The sequence below is a fragment of the Muscardinus avellanarius genome (genome assembly GCF_963383645.1).
Source record: "Muscardinus avellanarius genome assembly, chromosome: 2".
In the NCBI taxonomy this organism is placed as follows: domain Eukaryota; kingdom Metazoa; phylum Chordata; class Mammalia; order Rodentia; family Gliridae; genus Muscardinus; species Muscardinus avellanarius.
In genome coordinates, this window is record NC_137787.1 from 199203771 (window position 1) to 199226906 (window position 23136).

Genomic DNA, 23136 nt, shown 5'->3' on the forward strand with positions numbered 1-23136 from the left:
ATCGACATAATTGAAATGGCAAGGAATAATAGCTTTCCCTCCAAATTATAGACTAAGCAATCATTTCTTAAAATGATGAGAGAGAGAGAGAAGGAAGAGCAGGCTGCATAATTTCTAAAATACATTCGAGGTTAGTTGATGTAAATTGACCTTGCATTTTAGTTTAAGAGAACATATCCTAAGAAGGATTCCACATCCATTTAGCATCCTGGGGTCAAAACCATAATATCAATGCAAATTTCGACTTCAGCTGATTCTGAATCTTTTGTTTATTCTACTCATCCCTCACAACACATAAGAGCTGTTATAAATAAATGACGGCTAATCTTAGGAAAGATATTGCCTAAGTTTGAGCATGGCTTAAGCACTATATTAACCATGTTTTTTAAACATTTAAGTAAACATCCTTCTGAGTAGCACTCAGTCTCTGAAAGGCTTATGAAAATTATCCAGCTGTGATTTGTACAAAGCATGAGTTTGTGTACAGGAAATACATACAGGCACAGGGTAGATTTATGAATTTACTGTAAATCTTTATAACATTACAAAGGTTCAGTCAGTTTAAGTACATTTAGGAAATGATGGATCAGGACTTCCTCATTGGAAAAAAATCTTCCAATAGGTAAAGGAGCAGAGGGCGCCCTTCACACATGTGCCTATGTAGCAGGCGGTTGGGAATTCAGCCAGGGGTGAGAGGGAGGCTCCTGGCTGAGCCTGCAGGGAGAAAGCTGGTTTCCTGGACTGTGAGCAGTGGCGGCCTCACCTGGCACAGGAATGCAGAGCAGGCTCAGGGGCCTGGTAGAGGCTGCTGCAGGAAAGGCAGGCAGTTTGCCCCCAGTCCTAGCAGAGTGTGAGAGGAAAAGTGGGTGTGGGTCACTTTGGTCCACAGTTACCACGCTATAGTGAAAGAATGATGAGAAATAAAAGTAAGCCGAAGGGGCTTCAGTTCCACCTAAATCAAATACCCACGTACTGAGCATCCACTTATGTCTCCAGCAGAGACTTTTGCAGAGGCTGAGAAGGAGGAAGCTTCCTAGATCTGGTGACATTGATGATGCCATTGTCAAAATAAAAGAAGGAAATCTTGGTGGGGTGGGGGAGCGAGAGAATAAAAGAAAGGGCTTCAGGAACAAGGTGACCGCCTAGTGTCACAGGCCTGGCCCAGGGCGCTGTCAGGTCACTAGGAGGGAGGGAGGGGTGGGTGGGCATGGCTGGTGCCTGACGTCGCAGGGGTCCAGCTCCAGGTCCAGCAGTGCCTTCTAGTGAGAGGTTACAGGTTGCGTGCTCCTGTTTGAGGGCCGGAGAGCTGCTTCGGAACTTCAGCCTCACAGTAAGAACACCCTGTGCTTTGTCCACGGTGGGACCTTCTGTCCACACCACGCTCTTCTCTCCTCTGGACGGTTTCAAGTCAGCTAGGACCAGTGGACAAGGACGGTTTTGTCCCTAAGCTCCGTGTTTGAAACTCAGACATCAGGAGCTGGGGATTTTCCATGTCATTAGAATTATCGGAACCGAAAAGTTATGTTTTCGAAAGAAACTGCCTGGCACTTCTCCCCAAATCTGGTTCAAATAAATTTCAACTTTAAGAAACACTTGGCTGGGTGTTGAATGCACGCCTGTAATCTCAGTTTTGGGAGGCTGAGACAGAGATTGTAGGTTCAAGGCTGACCTCAGCAACTTAGCAAGACCCTGTTTGGAAGTAAACATATAAATAAAAAGAGCTGTGGGTATAGCTCAAAGGTAGAATGTCCCTGAGTTCAACCCCCAGTACAAAAAATGGAAGAAAGAGATAGGAAAAAAAGAGAGAAAGAAAGAAATATTCAGTCCCATTACAATCACTTAAATTCACATGTATTGAGCATTGGCTTTCACAAATCATAGTGATTGGCTCAACCTGATTAATATACCTATTATTTTTATCAGGGGGGCATAGGTTTTTACTTTAAGAAACTAGGTTAACTAGTACTGTAATATCACATAACCATTATGGTGGAGCTATTGAAATTACATCCTGCAATACAAAAGGGGAAAAAATCACGCCAGTAAAATTTGACAGCAAATATTGAGAATGTATATACCTACCTGCCTTCAGTTTTACTTTTGCTTAAAATTTTTATTACTGTGGGACATTCTCATTATGTTGTTTCAAAGTCAAACGCCATAAAGCACTGGAATGCTACTGGTTTTGTGATTTCTCAGCATTAGCGTACTATATTCATATTTATTGAGCGCCACCTATGGGCCAAGTGGCTAATTAAACATGAAGAGCACTGGTTGTGCCAGAGTTCCCTGGCAAGTCAGCCTTACATCTTGGAGCAGCGGTGACTCTGCAGTGTCTCCTTTCGGCCCTGGGAGGTCTACCTCTGGCTAAATGCTTTCAGCTTTTTATTAGTTTCCCACAACTTAGGTCTTTCCTATTATTTCATCAGTAATAGCCCTATGATGTCCTGATTCAGGGTGTGATTCTGCAGCCAGATGGCTTTGAAGCAGCTCCCAACTCCATTATTGGAGACTCAGCCTTGAGAAGGTTACCTAATCTGTTTATTGTTTAAAAAATGAAGACACCGATTATGAGGATTAAAAATATGTATTCACACACATGCATGCGCCCATGTGCACACGTGCGAGCACACACACACGCGCACGCACACACACACACACACACACACACACACACACACACACTCACTCACTCTATAATGTTGCCAGCCATAGAGCAAGCATGATACAAGTGGGAACTGTGATTATATTAAGAATAACAAAATTAATCACCATCGGTTGCCAAATGTTTACACGGAACACAAAGCTGAGGGGTTTGCACAGCTATGATGACAGCCTCTGGGGACTTAATTCCTGTGTCAGAATAGAAGATAATGCTACAGGAACTCAGGCAGTCCTTCAAGGTTAGATAAGCAGTCACCTCTAAGCCCAGACGGGGGCGCCCCACAGCCCCTGCATTTCATCTTTACCCTGGGCTTCCTGTCTGAGGCACCATGTTAACTGTCTGCAATGTTCTTTCTCATGGAATAATAAAAAATAGATACAAATCAAAATAGCTAGAGGCAAAACTATTTTATGGCTATTAATCAATTGCTCAATTAATATAAGTCGTTATCATGTGAAATAATTACCATATTGATTTCACAGTATACACAACTGTGTCAGCATTAGACTTTTGTAAAGAAGCAAAAAGGAAGAGACTATTAAGTGTTGATTCAAACTATTTTTTCAGAAAACATTTTTATCACTGCTACCAATTTATTTCTAACCATCTTTAAAATAAAATTGCATACCCAAATGTAGTGTTTTCTGAGAATTTAATCTGTGATTATTCCTAAGAATTCAGGCTTCAAAAGCAAGTTATTTAACACACTTCACCATTGTCAAAGCTTTTAGCATTTTTTATTTGCGGTTAACATCAAAATAATGTTTTATGATCTTTTATAATATAAAATCCATCTGAGGGAAATAAATGCCTTAATATAGCAGGTTCAAGAAAATTAAAAAGTAAAGTCAAGGCATTCTTTAAAGCTTATAATAAAGTTTTCATAAAATACTGTTACCAGAAATTATAGGGAATAGAAACACATTCCCAAGTACCAATAGAGTGTGGTTCTGCACCCTCTTGTGGCAGACTGGAGAACTGCACCTAACATTTTTGGAGAAGAAACCACCTTTGACCCTGTCAGATTTTCATACTTTTGGAGAATTGCTTGGTGTATTCAACGGTTTCAACAAAGTTTTTTCTTTCTATTTCTGTGAGAGAATATGGCTGGAGCGGAGCCAAAGGTGGTAGAGGAGGTTAAGAGGGATCTCAGTTCGAGGAGATTTGTGAGCTGGGTACAGTGGCTCACACTTGTGATCTAGTACACAGGAGGCTGGTACAGGAGGATGGAAGGTTCACGGCTAGCTTCAGCAACTTAGCAAGGCTCTCGGAAACCTAGCAAGACCCTGTTTCAAAATTTAAACAAGAGAATTCGGGCATGGTGATGTATTCCCAGTACTTGGGAGGCTGAAACAGGAGGATCACAGGTTCCTTAGCCAGCCTTAGCAACTCAGTGAGGCCCTTTGCAACTTAGTGAGACCCTCTTGCAAAACAAAAAAATAAAATAGGGCTGGAAGTGTAGCTCAGAGGTAGAAGGCCCTTGGGTACAATCCTCAGTAACACACACACACACACACACACACGTGGACAAAAGTATTAAGAAAAAATTAAGTATTCAGAAAATTGCATGCTAATGTTTACGTCAATTTATTATTTTAAAATAAATGTTAATACTTAATCAGCCCTCATTCTTTCCTTCCCAAACCTCAAACACCATTCTATTCAAGTTTAAATTTTTGAATAACATTTGTCAAGTGTATGTTTGGCTTTTTTCTACTTACACAGAGCGAGACTGCAGCAGTCTGTGTGTTACCTTTTTAACAGGGGCTATAGTCTGAGACATTTTATAATTGGATTTGATGAAAGAGTAGCCTTGAAAATTCAGAATGATATGAGACATATACGACTATCAGATAATGGAATAACCCCTGCAGCTTCACAGTTCATTTCAGTAAACTTTTCTCTCCCACGGCAGGTCCTGTGCATCTTGGAAGCCTTTGGACATGCCAGGACACCTCTTAATAATTTGTCCAGTTGCTTCATAAAGTATTCTGAGCTCCAGTTCTGTGCGAGGAAGAAGCATGCAACTGGAGGTAAGTGTCAGGTCGTAACTGAGCTGCCCTATGCAGGGAGGAGATTGGAGCGACCGGTTTCCACCTCCGGTCACAGTCTAGTGGGCCCACGGGAGAGGAGCCACCTCGTGGCCATCACTGGGGACAAAGTCTGTTCCTCCTGGTGGATGTGATTAGAAACCCCTAGCTCTAGCTTGGAAAGTTTGTATTACATGAGAACAGGGATGGAGACTTGGCACACAGAGGGTGTGAGACTGGGGTAGGAGGGCCCAAGTTCTAGACTTGTTGCGATGTGTAAGTGTTCACACGTGTGCGGCGAACCAAAGGAGAACCAGACCAAAAGTGAATCACACTTGCTGAACACAGAGGTGAACTGAAACACTTGACTTAGATGAATCACAATGTATATGATCTCTTCACACAACACACAGGGAAGGCTGTTTTGAAGAAAATTGGATCTATATTTTTTAAATGGTTGATTTAAATAAATCCAAACATTGAAATAATCACCGAACTAAAGCAGAACCTGTTTCTTGTTTGGCTTATATATTTAATGTGTGTGTTATGAAAACTCCTCATTTAAAATTCAGCTAATTTAGAATCCACCTAAGAATGCACATCCTTCCAATCATGCAAATTAATATAAATACAATTGTAGAAGGAATACCTAATCTATGTGGAAGAATCAACTATTTTAAAGGTTTTGTAAGAAGTCAGGGACAGGCTCATAACCCCAGTGTTTAGGAGGCTGAGACAGGAGTTCAGGTTCAAGGCCAGCCTCAGCGATTTAGTGGGACCCTCAGCAACTTAGACCCTCTTTAAAAATAAAAATTAAAAAATAAATAGGACTGGGATGTAGCTTGGTAGTAGAATAACCCTATATTCAACCCCCAGTAACACACACACATACACACACACACACTTTCTAAGAGTGTTCAGTACACAAACATTTGCTAATTATAAAGGATTTTTTGAAGTAAATGGTTCAAATAATGCTACATTCATTTATGAAGTTGTCGATACCAGTCTCAATAATATATATGGGGAGGGGAAGGAGCAGGGTGAATTTGAGGGAGACACACTGAGTGCCGTGGACGTGGATGCTCCTGTCACTCAGAGCTTACTGTGCACAGTAAGTACTTTTAAGAAGCATATTGCTGAGCGTGATGCTTGTAATCCCAGAATTCAAAAGGCGGAGACAGGAGGATCGTGGTTTGCAGACAGCCTCAACTACTTAGCAAGGCCCTTCGCAACTAAGTGAGACCCTGTTTCAAAAATAAAAAGACTAAATAAAATAGGGCTGGGGGTGTGGCTTGGAGGTACAATGGCCCCAGTACCACAAAAAATATATATATTAAAAATAAATGATTTTGAAAGACCTCAATTTAATTTGCCTTTTTCAAAGTTATATTTTCTTCCAGAAGGAAGATTTCTTTCAACTATAATCTAGAAAGAAAAAAAATCTAGTTTTGCAACAAGTGTATAGAAAAGCTAAACTTCTGCTAAATTGATATTGATGAAATTTGATAAATTTGAATTGATGAAATTTGATAAATAACATGCATATAAAGAATGGCCACTTTAAATTTGCAGCTGGAGGCTTAAATTCTGCAGCAAGAAAGCTGTTATTATTTCTGTCCTGAGCTGGGGTCCTGAAGGCCCACCTCCCACTTGGGACGCATCTGAGACTGCAGCTGGCTTCCACAGCTGGGTCTGAGCGCCCCAACTAGGCGAGCACATACCTCACGGAAGGCCCGGGCCTGCCTTTTAATTATGGCTCTTCGCAGCCAGCAGATTGTGGCCTCTGTGGAGAGGCAGACAGAAAGTTCCTGAGGACAGGAAGCTAAAATGGTAAGGCTGTAGGGCATAGCCTGACCTCACAGGCCTGTGCCCCAGACCTTGGTGTCCATCAGAAACGCAGAGGTTGAGGCCCACTGCAGCCTGCCCAGAAGACCCTTTGTCACCACAAGTCCTGGGATTGTCCTGAGCACTGAAAGTTGAAAGTGTCCCTGACCAGCGCAGGGTCCCAGGACAAGTGGCTTCTCATCATAAGTGCTAGGGGACTCCCTTCTGATTTCCATCATCTCTTCACCAAGGGTGACAGTAGCCAGCTTCGGAAAGCACTAGCCGCTACTTATTTGCTTCTGGTTTCTTTTCCCCAGAATGTGAACTTGGAAAACACTTCTATGTATATATTAAAAAGAACTCTGCAGTGGACAGTCCTGAGCCTTCGGTTAGCATCTCTGCTGACAGGCAGCCCGAGCGTCTCCAGCCCAGGGAGATGACTGCCCCTCCTCGGAGCTTGGCAGCCATGCAGCTTGACATGAGGGTCACATGTGCTCTTAGCCATGGACCAGAGGCAGTCCGGGACCCCGAGGCACTCTAAATCCTTGAGGGGCTCAGAGGGGGTTGTGAGGTGGTTCAGAATGCCAGGCCATTCTAGCATCCTGAGCAACGTCCTGCAGTCTTCCCTTATAGACACAGCAATCCAGAACCTGACTGTCTCTGCCAACATTCCCACTGCTGCAATCCAAAAAGACTGGCCACACAACTTAGAGAAAAAAAAGCTTGTTTGCTCACAGTTTCCTTGGAGATTCTGGGTCCCGTCCACGCGAGGCCAGGGTCGGAAGCTCTCCGGGCATGGCAGTGGGGAGCAGAGTATACATGGGCTCTGCTCCTCACATAAAGAAGCTGGGAGCGAGGAGATTCAAAGCCAGCGAGGACATTCAGAGACACCAGCACAGACCTAGGCGACGCTCTCGCCAGCCACACTCACTGGCCCAGTCTAGCACTACTCATGAATTACAGCCCCTGACTTAACGAGCACCAACATTCGAGTGCTCAGGGGCACGCTGTCTAACCAGAACCTTGGCTAAGGCCTTCTCCACTCTCCACTTTTTATGTTGTTCTTTCCTTATTCTGCTCTAATTAACACCTTCCTTTCGGTTCCGATCACCTGCCTTTGTAGGTTTGGTAGCTTCCTGGTGCATGCTTTTAAAAATCTGGCCACATGTTTGGTGATGGTTTTATCCTTGTGGACAGAGGGCGGTGTGTTTGAGACTGCATTCCTAGAACCACACTTAGGCATCAGTCTGGATCATAAGAACCCATAGCACCCTGACAGGGTCTGCCTAAAGGGCTCAAGTTTTTTGATTAAGAGAGAAAATGTACAGAATGTGTTCAGAGGATGTATATCAGGACTGAAGTTTCAAGTACTATGTTTTTGGAGTGTTGACAAAATGTTTACACTGGAAAAGAACAGATTCAGGAGGAATAGGACAAGTTTCTTGCTGTTCTCTGTACCAGTTGGAAAGGCCGATAACGGTAAGACTTCTTATGCACACTGTGAAAAGCTGGTCGGTGTTTTAGAGATACAGGCATTCACTAGTCATAAGACCCTCCTTCATCCATCTTGGGATGACCGTGCACATGTTCCCCTTGACATTGGACAAGTACAGAGGGGAAAGGATCAGATCCCCAAGTGCCAAGCAGTTCTGCCTGGGCAGGACCTTGCTCTGGATCTCGCAAAGATGCTGCCTGGTGCTCCCTGGATGAAGCACTATGTTCACTGTGGGTCCCATGCTCTCATGGTTCCCCTAGGTGCCTGGTGGCCATGACTTGTCATCTGGGACCTGATAGCAGAGGAAAATAGGTTAACAGGAGACTGTGCTAGAGGTTGCTAGTCCCTTGAGAGCTGCTGCAGCGTGAGTGGAGGTCATCATCCCATCATTGTGCCAAAGTACCTCTGCCAGCTGGTAAAGAGGAACAGCCTTTTTGGGCTCACACTCTTGGAGGTTTCAGTCCGTGATTGGCCAGCTTGAGTGATTTGGGGCTTGAGGTGAGGGAACCTGAGGTGGAGCAGAGCTGCTCCAGAAAGCAGAGAAAGACAGGAAGGGTCTTGGGTGCCAATATCCCGCCCACTGTGACCTACTTCTGCTCACCAGGCCCCACCTCCTAAAGTTGCACCACCTCCTAGTAGTAAACTTGGTCAGGGACCAAGCCTTCAACAAAGGAGACCCAGACTGTCACAGCAGACTGACTGCAACGGGTGGTTTGAGAGGACAAGAATGTGCTGCCTTCTGCTCTGGAGGATGGAAGTTTGGACTTGGAGCATGCAGAGAGGCACAGGCCCTTGACATCGCCAAGGAGGACCTTTTTTTCCTGTCCCCAACTTCTCATGCTGGCTGAGAATCCTGATCCTCTGCTCCTGGTCATATTGCCAGTATCTACCTGTGGGGACACGTGGCCTTGCCCTCTGCCCCGTCTCTCTCTTCTTATAAGGACACCAGTCCTACTAGATCAGGACCACCGGCTCTTATGTGACCTTACCTTGGGTGCCTCTGCATTGACCTTTTACCAAATAAGTTCCCATTCCAGGGTACTGGGGTGAGGACTTGAGTGTGCCCCACTGTGGGAACACTTCAGCCTGCAGGAGAGGGAAAGAAGATTTTACTTTTCAAAGTGATTTTCAGTTTAAGAATGAAAATCACTATTACTCAGAAAAACAGGCATCGACTACTCCAAGAAGCTATCAGCAAATGTGATGCTTTTGAATAATTTAATCTGTGACCAAGGCTCTCTTTAAGGAAAAAAAAAAAAAAACTAAATGCTACGTTAATTTAGAAACATAATTTCTAAAGAGAGCTGAGTCATTCAAATCGATCCTTGATAAAAGCCTTTTGAATTTTAAATGTTCACTGAAATAGTTAATCAAATCACAGTAAGGCTATGACCCACCAGACAGGTCAAACAGATGCAGATTATAGCTTGACTTTATACTTCATGGCAGACAGGTATTTCCCTAAATTATCACCAGGTACAAAATAGTCTTCAACATTTTATTGGTCAGGGAGTATTATTGTACTAATGTTAATTAAAGTTTATAGGTACTGTCTGTTTTCTTTATTTTTACTATTAGTGATACTTTTATAATACAATGCAATTAGTTTATCAGGGATAGAACCACAAAATATAACAGAAAAACTCAGGCTTAGTTTTATGAAGCACTAGCAATCCATGAAATTGTTTTCAATTTGGGGGAAAAAATCAATAACACTCTGGTCTCACTCTGGGTCTGGTATTTTCCCGCTGGGTTATTTATTTAACAAAGCATTTGTTCCTGCCCCCAGCGTGCGTGCCCGTGTCTCAGGGTGAGCAACTTAGGAAACATTACTCTGCTCCCCAGGTAAGTCTGTAGGAAGCTGGTGCATAACCATAGAAGGCATTTGCCAAAGCAAGTATAACTTTAGCCAAACAGCACCTTTTGCTTGACATGAAGCACCGTCTTTATTCCTGAGGATGTGTGTTTTCATCCGAAAGCACAGATATGGCATGGTGTGATGTGCACACCCAGATAAGAAGCCCGCACAGAGACTAATCGAGATCCTGTCCCCTCTCTCCCTTCATAAGGCAGACCATTTCTCATCTCTTAAACGAACAAAAACATGAGCTTGTCATTTTATTTAGTGTGTGTAAATGTGTGTGTGTGTCTAAGCTTTTATAAAGTACATGCAGCTTTCTTATAAAACAAAGCTGTCTTGTAGTAAAGTATTTCTTCATAGCATCGGCTAATTTCTGCATTGTTTAATCTTAAAAAATCCGGGATGACCTGCTTCAACCCATTAAGTCCCAGTTGGCATTCTGGGAATGTGTCAGTGAAACTGATCGAGGCACACAAAAATAGAAACAAAACCGTATCTAGAGATTATATTTCCTTTACCATCATTAAGAATAAACTTAATCATCCTATAAGTGGGGTACTGGAACAATCTAGTATCTTAAATATATAAGTCAGCATATAAATAAGACATTGGGCAAATGCACTGTTTGAGATGCTGGGAGAAAATGGTTTAAATTAGCAATATTAACACATTCCATTCCTGTGGAAACCCAGGAGGTAGAGATGATGATTACACCCATGGTACACAAGAGAAAAATGAAGCACAGAAAACTGCGATCGAGTGACTGCCCACGGGCACGGAGCAGGACAGAAGAGCAGGCAGTGCCCGGCGGTCCAGCTCTCACGACCGTGCTCTTGCCCTCGCCCAGGGCACTCAGGAGCTGGAGGCTCATGGACCTCCATGCTGGACCTCACGCTGCTGACGGCCATGAATTCGGCTCTCGCCCTTTACTTTCTCACTCTCTTCTTGCATTAGTTATGTTTACATTGCTGTGAAAAAACATGCCTGGCAGGAACAGCTTAAAGGAGGAAAGACTCGTTGGGCTCGTGGTTCCTAGGGTAGGTCCAGAGTTGACTGACTTTGTGGCAGAAACATCATTGGTAAACGTGTAAAAGATGGCCGCTCGGCTCCTGGAAGCCCGGAACCAGGGAAAGAGAAAGAGACCCTGGGAGGAGCTAAGGACACTACTATTTTACAACTTTGTTTAAATCCTGATTTATTTATGTATTTTTTTGGGGGGGTACTAGGGATGGAACTCAGGGGCATTGTACCTTCCAACTATACCCCAGCCCTATTTTTTTTTTTTAGTCTTTTAATTTGAAACGGGGTCTCACTGAGTTGTGAAAGGCCTTGCTAAGTAGCTGTGTGAACCACGATCTTCTGGTCTCAACCTCCCAAATGCTGGGATTACAAGCATGCACTACCATGTCCAGCTCAATCCTGAAATTTAAATAAACCAGCCAGTTGGGCGTGGTGGTGCATACTTGTAATCCCCATACTTGGGAGGCTGAGACCAGAGATCACAGGTTTGCGGTCAGCCTCAGCTACTTAGGCCCTCCACAACATACTGAGATCCTGTTTCAAAATAAACAATAAAAAATAGGGCTGGTGGTATAGCTAAGAGATAGAATCCCCCTGAATTCAATTGGCATTACCACAAAAAAATAAACAAATACACAAACCAGCCAGAAATATAGGAGATGAATAATTTTCCCCAGTATTATCTTGAGTTATCTTTAGTGTCACATACTACATTGGATGCACTTTAGAAATTCCAGAGTAATTTAATTGATCCAATCTCTTGTGAAGAGCAACTTCTCCTACTGCAGATGGCTTGGACATTGGGTTAAGCCAGGCTGAGCTTCAAGGTGCAAGTCCTACAACAGAATTGGGAAGGAGCCCGGTCAGGAAGAAGCTAGCATGGCACCTGGCACACAAGGTGCTGGAGGGTGCTCCTTTCTCACTCAGAGGGACCCTGAGACAGTTACACCCCCCCACCACCACAGATGGGCAAAATGGCATTCAGAGGGGTGTGTTGATGGTGACGTCAGCAGAGAAGGAGCGGCACCTTCCACCCCCTGCGTCTCCCACGAGGAGCAATCGTGAGTCAGACTGCGAGGAGCGTACAGGGTGAGGACTAAGCTCCCGGCTACTGATCCACGGCACTCTTGGCAGCTGCTCTTTGAAGCCATGACAGCTTTCTGAGAAGGACTTCCCAGTCCCGTACTTATAAATAGGGGGTGGGACAGGTTGAGAGTGGGTGTTGGAAGATTCTGGAAGTCAGTGGGAAGAACAAGGCAGGATGTTTCTTCTTGAAGAAGAGAGTAGTTTATTTTCTCCGTTTCCTTTTATAATATCAAAATTGCCTACCTCTGTGGAGTATTTATTGACAATTTTCATAGTATGGAATCTTTTTTATAAGAACATTCACATGTAGACACTGGTAAAGGATGACATGTACATTTCTAGTCAAGATTATTTCTGATACACAAGAGGTTTTGAAACATGCAGCTCCTGAGAAATCAGGGAGTGCATTAATAGAAGGTTCTCTTCTGCGTGTGGACACCTTTCTGGCTTGGAAAGCATCATCTTCTTGGTATTAACCACATCTCATTTTAGATACAGAAGAGAGGGCTGTGTCTTCTCTCCCTGAAGAGAGGGCCTCATGACAGTTTGAATTTGGGGCTGTGTTGAGTTTACTTCTCTCTAAAAGTTCCTTCAAGACTTTTTTTTTTTTTAATCTTACTGATCAGAATCTTGCTAATCCACAGCAATTTTATTCACTGCTGGAGGCAAGCCATCTAGGATGATTAGTAATTATCCTGTTTTTGAATTTCAATGGAAGGTACTAAAGTCACTTCATGATATGGAGTTTGATTAGTGCCGAGTTCTGCTTTGAGCAAAGATTTTACGTCTGCCGGGACGAGCGTGTGTCCATCAGCCCTGCCCCGGATCACCCCTGTTCTCACCTGTGCTCCTGCCCGAAGACAGCGGGCAATTGGAGGGAACAGTTGTGGCAGTTTATTTTACTGAAAAATGATATACTTAGAGTAGTAAATCATTTCAGAATTAAAAATGTTAATATTAGGCAGAAAAGTTTCCAGCCAAACATTTAAGAAGAGGAGTCAAGGGCCTGAAAATTTAAAAATTAAGACCTCAGTGTGAGACTATTCCCTGATTCAGTAGTCACAGAGATGTGTGTGCACACGTGTCCCATAATCAAACTATTCCTTGTCATGTATGAGCAATATTGTCACTTCTCTGAATCCATAAAACTGTGCAACACAGAGTGAACTCTAGTGTAAACCATGGACTTTAATTAATAGGGATGAGTCAGTACTGATTCTCCCAGTTTAACTGATGAACTACACAAATAAAGATGTTAATAGAGAAAATAGCGGGTCGAAGGGGGAGCAGATCCACTGGTAATCTTTATACCACCTTAATATTTCCATAAACCTGAAACTGCTCTAGGAAATAAAGTCTGTTGAATTAGAGGAAAAAAATCTATGATAGAAAGGAAGTTGCATTTTTCTCTCATAATTAATTAGTGTGTACATTTATGGAAAAGAAGCTAATAATCCCATTTAATAGAATCACTTTTCTTTTCTTAACCAGCCAGAATTTATACCTATATGCTAGAGAAATCCAGGATTGTTTCTCCACCTCTTGGCCAAAGCAATTTTCTGGTTTTCTACATGTTGATGGATGGATTATCTGCAGAAGAAAAATATGGACTTCACCTTAATAATTTATGTGCACACCGGTGAGTGACTAAGTATTTTCTAATAGTTCTGCTTTCAAACTGTGATCAGAATTTGGAAGACTTAAACTATCTTCTAATTTTCAGTGATGAAATGATCATTAAAGGGGATTGTTGGGCATTATTATGCTAGAGTATATACTGTGAGTACAATAGGGTTATACCTGTTCTTAAGTGTTTAGGTTAAATTTTATATGTGTATGTGAACTTATGTTTCCCTTTTATTGGTTCCTGGATGAGAATACAAAAACACTAGGTGTGTTTAAGTTTCTCTGTTATTTTGAGTATTTAGGAGTATAACCTTAGTCCTGTATTACTCATCTTGGTCCTCTTTTGTAATAATGGGAACTATTATTTGAATAATTACTTTTCAATTAGGATCTGGCTTCATTATTGGAGACAAAAGCCTTTGGGTTGACTGGAAGGGCAGATGTCAGAGGTCACGTGGATAGTCAGCAGAGACATCTTTCTGTGAGCCATCTGGCAGCTGCCAATATGGGTCCCCCCACGAGCCAGGTCCTGATTTGGACTATGGATTAGATTAGGATCAGAACTGGAAACAGTGAGGGGGTGCCCTACCCACCCTCCAGAAGAAACACTAGTAGGAAAGCATAAAGAAGGGAACTGGATCCTGAATCAGATGCACCTATGACTTCAGCAGCAGGGATGGGGACTGGACTGTGACGGGGACACGGATGAGCCTCTGGTCGCCGGGTCCCTCACCTGCAGTTAAGGGGTGTGCCATTGAATCTGGAGAGTGGTGTGGGTTCACATAACTGTAAGAGAACTTTTGTGAAAACGCATAAAAGATGCTTATAGGAAGATACACAACATCACAATACACACACACACACACACACACACACACACACACACACACACACGACACTGCTTCTCTGCCAGGCTTGCAGCCAGAGCAGTGGCTGAGGCCCAGGTGCCAGTGGCTGGGGCTGTGGTGATGAGTCACTCTCCTACAAGCAGGGCAGGCTCGCCTTAAATCTGCAGAACATCTCAGCTCCTCTCCCCTTTGCTCTGTGGATTTGTTCTTCTTCCCCCATGGTGCTCTCGTGGGGCCTGTAGTAAACACATCAGTCATAGGGAGGGTGTAAGATGGTGAGGAATCAGGGCTGGAGCAGCATGGGTGGCAGGCTGCTCTAGATGGATCGATGGGGGAGGCTCCTTGCTGGTGGCATGGATGTACAGACATCTGGGCTGGAGTGTCTAAGACAGAAAACAGATGGGGGGTCAGAGGGGATAGATGCGGTGCCTGAGGACCACTAGGAGACTGGTAGATGTGATCAGAGATGTAAGGGCAAGAGGGAGGGTGCTGGGGCAAGGCAGGGAGGGCAGAGGTGTACAGAAATCTGGATCTTATTTTGAGCATGGCTGGACATGGCAGGGGTCTCTGGGTGGCAGGGTGGGGGTTGGTTTCCACTCCGAGGTAGCTGTCCCTCTATAGAGATGTCACCACCGTGGTCATGGCTGAAGTGGAGAGCTGAGCCCCTGGTGTGATTGTTGGGAAGGAGGATGGTGCTGGTAGCATTGTAGTGCTATAAAGAGGAGATTGTGAGACTTGGTAAGACCCAGCGTGTGCCTAGGAGGCGGAAGGTCAGGAATCCAGAGTGGACCAAACTTTAGACTGGAGGAAAAGAGACAGGTTCAGAATGACTCCATGACTGTGCCTGGGTGGCACAGGGTACCTTTCCAGTGACATGATGTTCATCTGTTTTTGTTACTCTACTGAAATACCTGAGAGCAGGCTAACTTTATAACAAAAAGAGGTTAATTGGCTCACAGTTTTGGCTGCTGAACGTTCAAAATGCACCATGTCATGTCGGCCCTTGGCAGCGACCTCCTGGTAGACAGCAGTAGTAAGAGCCCAGGTGAGCCGGAGAGGTGACTGCACGGAGCCAGAGGCCAGCCTGAGGGCAGGGCACAGCCCATTCTCTCCTAACCATCCTCTCAGGAGGACAAACTCAGGGTCCCAAGAGAAACACCCTGGCCCCTCCCGAGGGCATGACCCTGTGACCTGAGGACCTTCCACTAAACCCCATGTCTCACATTGTCGAGCCCAGGACCAAGCTCCCAAAACTGGAATTTCTGGGGAGGAACTCAGACTGTCTCCAGACCATAGCAGACATCCATCAAGGAGGAACAGGAGTGCTTGAGGGGCAGCAGAGGGGTCAGAGGATCAGCTCTGGGTTCTGATGGAACAGTGGAGAGGCATATCGGACAAGGGAGGGCTGGGGTGGAGCTGCAGTGGGCTTTCCAGGAGATGTGGCTGAACTCGGGTTGAACCTCAGAAACTCTTTAGAGAAGTGTCAGAGTGATGCCTGTCCCACCCCGAGTATAATTGTACAGTATGAGTGATCCTGGCAGGGTATGAGGAGAAGAATAAATTGGTCATGGACAGTCAGTAAATCTCAGTCAAAATATGACACTTGGGGCTAAAGATAGAGTTTATCATGTTGCTAGGAGAAAGGGAGTCAAGCAAAAATGGTGGGGCATGGTGGCACACGCCTATAATCCCAGTACTTGGGAGACTGGGACAGGAGGATTATAGGTTCAAGGACAGCTTCAGCAAGTAGTGAGACTTATCAACTTAGCAAGACCGTTTCAAAATAAAAATAAAATAGAGCTAGTGGGGTGTAGCTCAGATGTAGGATGCCCCTGGGCCCAAGCCCCAGCACCACAAAACCAAAATTAAACAAAAATAAAGGCAATCAAATAAAAACTACAAAAGCCTTCTCAGAACTGCATTCTATTTAAAGAAAAGACTTCTTTGGAATTTAACTGATCAAGTACAACAAAAACTTAGAAGAAATAATACTAGGAATATTGGGGTGTGGTGGCCCAGTTAGAAGTGAGAGAGACACAAAAATCCCAGGCTCTTGGGACACTACAAGTATTGTTTACCAAGTCCACTCCTGTGACCAAGGAGAAAGGAAGAGCCAGAGCATGAAGACACTTGTGTTGATGTGAATCTATCAGGCGAGAGCAGGATCAATAAACCCACGACCTCAAGTTAGTTATTTATTTTCTGCCTTGAACATCTCTAATGGAAATGTCCCAGGAAGAAAGGCATTGTGTTAGACACCACAAGCTGCGTGCCCAAGTGGGGTCTTGGGTAAAAGCAATGGATTGCTATGCTACTCCAGACTTTCCAACAAGCAGAAGCCCCGCGTTCACAGCCAATGGTGGTGTAGCGGGTGGGGCCATGTCTACGTGTGCACAAGCCCACACAGAGCATCTCAGACCTGAGTGCCTGGAGAATCAAAGGCTGTAGCCTAACCTGCCATTCGGAGGAGCACTTTTGCCCCTCGGTCTGTGTTTGTTTTCTGCAGCATGAGCCTGGGGCACACTTGTGTCCCTTCCCAAAGAGCATCTGGAATCACATGTGGCTGTTGAGAAAGCCCAGCAGCAACGGACAAGCCTGGGAGAGGGTCCAGCAGGAGGGAACCCAGCAGTTCTGAATAATTCAGTGTGCTGACTAAGCTGGCATTTATTAACGTCTGTTGTGAGCTCCTCAAGGGTACAAAACAACAACTTCTGACAGAGGTGCATGCCGCTACTCCACACTTGAAAGGACAGCAGCTGACATTACCCAGCAGCCCTTTAACAGGAAGTTCTGTTACCTATCAGTACAACAAGATCTGCACAAGATGTTATTTATCTCAGGATTTATGACATAAGTAGTTGTTCTTGCATATATTTATTTTGGTACTGGGGATGGAACCCAAGAGCATTCTACCTCCGAGCTATACCCCCAGCCCTACTTTTTATTCTTTATTTTGAAACAGGGTCTCACTAAGTTGCAAAGGGCCTCACTAAGTAGCTGAGGCTGTCCACAAACTGTGATACTCCTGTCTCAGCCTCTAAACGCTGGGATTATAAGCACATGCCACCACACCCAGCTGTGTTCTTCCATTTATAATATGGATAGGTATTCTCACTTTTGCAATATTGATAAGGTTTGAGAAATTGTATTGTTTATGCATTTATTTATTTATTCATTAATTTATTTATTTTGGTACTGGGGATTGAATCCAGGGGCATTTTACTTCTGAGCTATATCCCAGCTATATTTTTTATTCTTTACTTTGCAACAGGGTCTCACTATCTTGTGGAAGGCCCCACTAAGTAACTGAGGTTGGCAATGAACCTGCAATCCTCCTGTCAGCCTCCCAAATACTGGGGTTACAAGCATATGCCATCACACCTGGCTAGAGAAATTTTATATTGCATTGTTATTTGATTTGAGGTTGGAGTCTAATCTTTGTTTAGTAATTGTGAATTTGAAGTGCCATACATATCTTTAGAAATCGTCTGGCTTGTTTTTAATCAGATATAAAAATCTTGTTTGCTAGCCTTCTAATCTCATAAACCCTTCATGCTTCTAAGCTTTCCTTCTGAGTCTGCTCTGTGAAATTTATCCTCATTGTAATGGAAATCCCTGTGGGTAAAATGCTTCCGACCCTGCTGATATAATAGCAAGAATACCTGTGTGTGTAGATTAGGCGTATGTACTTATTACTACATCTGTATATACAATTATGGGCAGTGCTCTAGTGCTATCATCACATCTCATTACTGATTTTTAAAAGAATTTGCTGACCTACTGCATTAAATAGAACACACCTGATTGTCCATTACCATCTGAATAGCCCTCTGCCTCTCACTCACTCCACATCATGGCTTACTTAGGTTTACGTGATGTCTCTTGCCTTCTTCAACAATACAGAACATTGCAAGCCTGCATCCCTCTGGTGTATCCTGTTCCTCCTCCTCCTGCTTCTTCTTTTTTTTTTTTTTTTTCCAGTACTGGGAATGGAATCCTGGGGCATTCTACCTCTGAGCTACACCCCCAGCCCTACTTTTTATTCACTGAGTTGCAGAGGGCCTCACTAAGTAGCTGAGGCTGGCCGTGAACCGTGATCCTCCTGTCTCAGCCTCCCAAGTGCTGGGATTACAAGCGTGCACCACCACACCTGGCTCCTGTTTTTTTCTTTATTCATTATAAATCTTACTTAAAGGAAACAAAGTCAGACACACATTAACAGAAGATGTGCGCTAAAGGCACGCTCCACATTTATATCTCTTTTTTTTAAATTTTTTATTGGTGCACTGTATTCATACATCATAGTGGGATACAAACAATTGTAGACATACATGCACACATCGCCCAGTCAGCCCCTACCCGATCCCCACCCCATTCTCTCCCCATCCCTCCCTCCCATGCTTGGCTTAGTGGTTGACATCTAGTATTATAGCAATTTATCCAAACTTAAAAATGATAATCTCACATAACAGTTTCATTTGTCTGATACCAAGCTTTTGATGACTTAAAGATAACATTTCAATATTTCTTTTTACTTTCTTTCTTACGAGAGAATATTTTTTTCTATTTTTTTTTTTGGTGAAACTATCATATATTTATATATTTATTTTTCAGAAAAAAAAATCTATCCTAATATGGAATATGGACTCTAGATACCCACAACGATCTTGAAAAAGAACAAAGCTAGAATATATATATTTTGATTTCAAACCATATAAAGCTACAATAATTGAAACAGTGTAGTACTATTCTAAAGGCAGATATATAAACCATTGGAGTTAAATACAAGCCTAGAGCTAAACTCTTCCCTATATTGTCAAGTAATTTTTGACAAGGTTTCCACGAACATTTGGTGGTGGAAATAATAATCTTTTAACCAAATATTGTTGAAAAATAATAATTACATGAAAAAGAATAAAATTGGACCCTTACCTAATCCCATATACAAATATTAACTCAAAATAGATAAAAGACCTAAATATAAATCTTAAGACTATAAACTTTTAGGAGAAAATCTGGGTCATAAAACCTCACAACATTGAAATTGGCAGTGATTTCTTGGATATGATTTCAATGGCACAGGCAACAGAAGAGTATACAAACTCCCTAAAAAATAAAAAAAATATTGTATATCCAAAGACAATGTAAACAGAGTTAAAAGTTACTAATAGAATGGGATAAAATATTTCCAAATGCTTTATCTGAAGGTATATTAATATTCCAACTAGAAATCCTAAAAATTAACAGTAAAGGCAAACAATACAATTTAGAGATAGGTAAAAGACTAACATAAGTAATGAATCTCCACAGATAACCAATCTTAGTTGTCTGTTGGATGGAAAATCTTGTTTCTCTGGTTCTGGTGTGTGTTACCTATTTCTTCTTTGTAGTTAATCTCTTTGAGTATTTTCTCTAGTGCTGGTTTTGAAGACATAAATTCCTTCAGTTTCTGTTTGTCATGGAAGCTTCTTATTTCTCCATCTAATTCGATAGAAAGTTTGCTGGGTAGGAAATTTTTGGCTGGAAGTTGTTTTCTTTCAGAGTTTGGAATATGTTACTCCAAGCCCTTCTGGCTCTCATGACTTGGTTTGGGAAGTCTGGAGTGATTCTAATTGGTTTGCCTCTGAATGTCACTTGGCCCTTTGTTTTTGTTGCCTTTAAGATTCTCTGCTTGGCTTCCACATTGGTCATTTTGACAATTATGTGGCGTGGGGATCCTCTTCTCCGATCCTGTCTAAAGGGAGTTCTATAAGTTTCCTGGACCTGTGTATCAACCTCTTGCTCTATGTTTGGAAATTTTCTGCTATTACTTCCTTGAAGAGATTGTTGATCCCTTTGGTTTCACTTTCTTTTCCCTCCTCTATTCCAATTATTCTTAGGTTAGCTCTCTTAAAATGGGCCCATATTTCTTCAATATCAGATTCCTGCTGTCGGATATTTTTTTCTAGATTAGAAACTATGCATTCATTTTTGGATTGATCATCTTCTAAAAGCGAGATTCTGTTCTCCATGTGGTCTAATCGGTTGTTTGTGCTTTGAATTGAGGCCTTTACTTCATTAATTGCATCCTTTATCTCTTTTTGACTCTCTCTGAGTTCTTTTCGAAGCACCTCTATTATTTCTACAGTTATTTTCCTGATTTGATCTTCTAGAAATCTCTGATTTTCTGTTTTATAGGGTTCTGATGTTGTGGGGTTGTGGGCGTTCATTGCTCTAGTATTATTCCTCTTTCCCATGATTTCGGAAGTTTGTGCCTTCTCTGGGTTCTTTCCTTGGGTCACTATGACTTCACTTAAGGTGTTCTGGATCTCGAGTCAGTAGTATCTCAGACCCCACTACTCCTTTACTGGGTTGTATCACAGAGTCTCCGACCCAGAGAGTCGATAGAGGCTGCTTTAGACTGTGGGGGGTGCCAGGTTGCACGTTCTCTTATGGTGTGATATCTCTGCCACCGCCACTCTCCCACTGGGTCAAGTCCCAGGGAGGACAGTACTGGGATTTCTCCTCTGTGGCCTGCAATTTGACTCACTGTTCTTGAGTACTCAGATGTAGCCGTACTGAACTTGGTGAATTCGCTGCTGCTGCCGCCGGTGGCAATATGGCGCTGCTGCCACACCCTCGGCCGTGAGGCTGGCGTATTTCTTCTTGGTTTTGATTTCCACTCTGAATCCCTGCAGCATGCGCTGAGCTCAGCCACTGGGAGCTTTAGATGTTCCTTCACCGAGAAATCCCGCCTGGCTGTTCCACAGCGGCTCACCTCGGCTTGCTGTAGCCGTCCGGTGAAATCGCCGCTGCCGCCGGCAGTATGGCGCTGCTGCCACGTCCTCGGGTGTGAGGCCGGTGTATCTCCTCTGTGGCTCTGAGCTCTGTTCTCAGTTCGCTTTCTCTCTGGAGCCTGGAGATTTTTTTGTTTCTCTGGTGATGGTGTTTTCTGGCTATGAAAGGCGCTGATTTTGTGGTAATGGAGATTGGTTGTTAGCGGGGCTCTTAAGCCCCGCTTTTCTTGGTCGCCATCTTCCCGGAAGTCACCACATTTATATCTCCCTGTTGTCACTCCACAGAGATGAAAATCGTGTTGTTACTAATATTTTTATGATCAATGCCACAGATGTGTGTTTTTCACTTTGAGTTTGGAACTAAAAGTTTTCAAAGTATCATATAAAAATATATGGAGGTTTATGTTAACATTTGAATAGAGCTAAAAATCCTTCCCTGCTTAAATGTGGGGATGACCCCAGCAAACAGGCAGCAGGCCAGGTGTGGTGCCGCACATTTATAATCCCAGTATTGGAGGCCAAGGTGAGGCTCGACGCCAGCGTCAGCCTCAGCAATTTAGCAAGATTCACCCTGTTTCAACTTAAAAATAAAATAGAATCTGAGGTGTATCTCAGAAGAAGAATGCTTCTAGGTTCAATTCCCAGTACAAAAGAAAAAGAAAAAGGCACCCTTGCCTCACTGTAGAAGGTAGTCCAGACATAGAGTTGTACAGAATATGGGGTGGACATCCACCCCACAGCACCTTGCCTTCTTCTGCGGCTGCTTAACAAGAAAGACCCCAGTTGTCTTATATTCTTAAGGGGTGACAGTAACACTGCAAGTGTCTAGAATTCCCACAAGATGGCAGGCTTCCCACAAAGTCAGATGGAAGCAAACCGGCATGGCCAAACACCCCCCCCCCAAACCAGAAACCTACACAAAAACAAACGCTCAGCCCCGAAACAAAGCGATTCTTCTTCTGTTTGTGGCTGTTCCTATCCTTTGCTCTTTTTTTCCCTAGCTGTTTGTATTTTAAGTGCTATTTCAATATTTTTCTATTTGTGCACGGTCATGACTTCTGGGAAATAAACGTAGTTTTTATGTTCCTGGGAACTGAGATTTCGTGAAAGCAGCAGCTTTTCATTGCTTCTCTGCAACTTACTTGAAACAGCTTTTGTGGGGTCAGTCCCAGGAATGCCCCTAAAGCCCAAGCTTGCTCCTGGCCTCCCTTCGTGTTGCCCAGTGACGCACGGATCGATCGCGCTGCACAGAATTGCTCAGTAAAGGCCAGGTGTGGAATTATACAGGGGAAGCGGGCGAGGATCTGACTCAGCGTGTAACCCGGTCCTGACCCGGGTGTTGGTGAGAGTACGCGCTGACTCACCGGGCTTGAACTCCACGCTGCTGGCACACCTGTCACTGGAGAAGCACAGCAATTAACTCGCAGCGAGTTTGTTTTTTACTAAGGGATTATTGAGAACACCGAACATAACCGGAGCAAGCTCTCGTAGTTAGAACAAGGGAAAAGGTCAAGGAAAACCTGAATGTTACTTAAAGGTGATCTTTATAATTTCGTGATATAATAAGTATCTCTGTCACACATTTTAGACTAGCACAGCCGGAAGGTTTTCCAAAGCAGGAGCTCAAGGCTGGAGGTGCTTTGACCTGTTTCTGAGGGACCCTTTTGCTAGTCTCCAGGGGACAGTCGCAGTCAGAACAGTTAGAGGCGCACTTACTGTCTATGGTGCTGTCGCTCTGGCCTGGGAATGCTCGCCGTGCCCAGCAGAGGGCGAAGGCTGGTGTCCACACTGGGGAGTGGAGGGGACGCAAGCTGGGGGTCCCCACAGCCAGACCTGCATCCTGCCCTGCAGCTAGACCTCAGCCTTTGCCGCCACCACAGCGAGCTCCCTGATGGCAGTCCT

The 23136-nt window shown here is 43.6% G+C and overlaps 1 protein-coding gene across 1 annotated transcript in view; it reads left to right on the forward strand.

The window, feature by feature from the left end:
• The window catches only part of MYO16 (myosin XVI), a gene marked incomplete at both ends in the record, with an annotated part of 497659 nt that overhangs the window by 205878 nt on the left and 268645 nt on the right, over positions 1 to 23136 (forward strand). Inside the window, 2 exons of the mRNA XM_080689777.1 lie at positions 4581 to 4698; positions 13476 to 13623. Of these exons, the coding sequence (XP_080545903.1) occupies positions 4581 to 4698; positions 13476 to 13623 (266 nt within the window). The remainder of the gene's footprint in view (positions 1 to 4580; positions 4699 to 13475; positions 13624 to 23136) is intronic.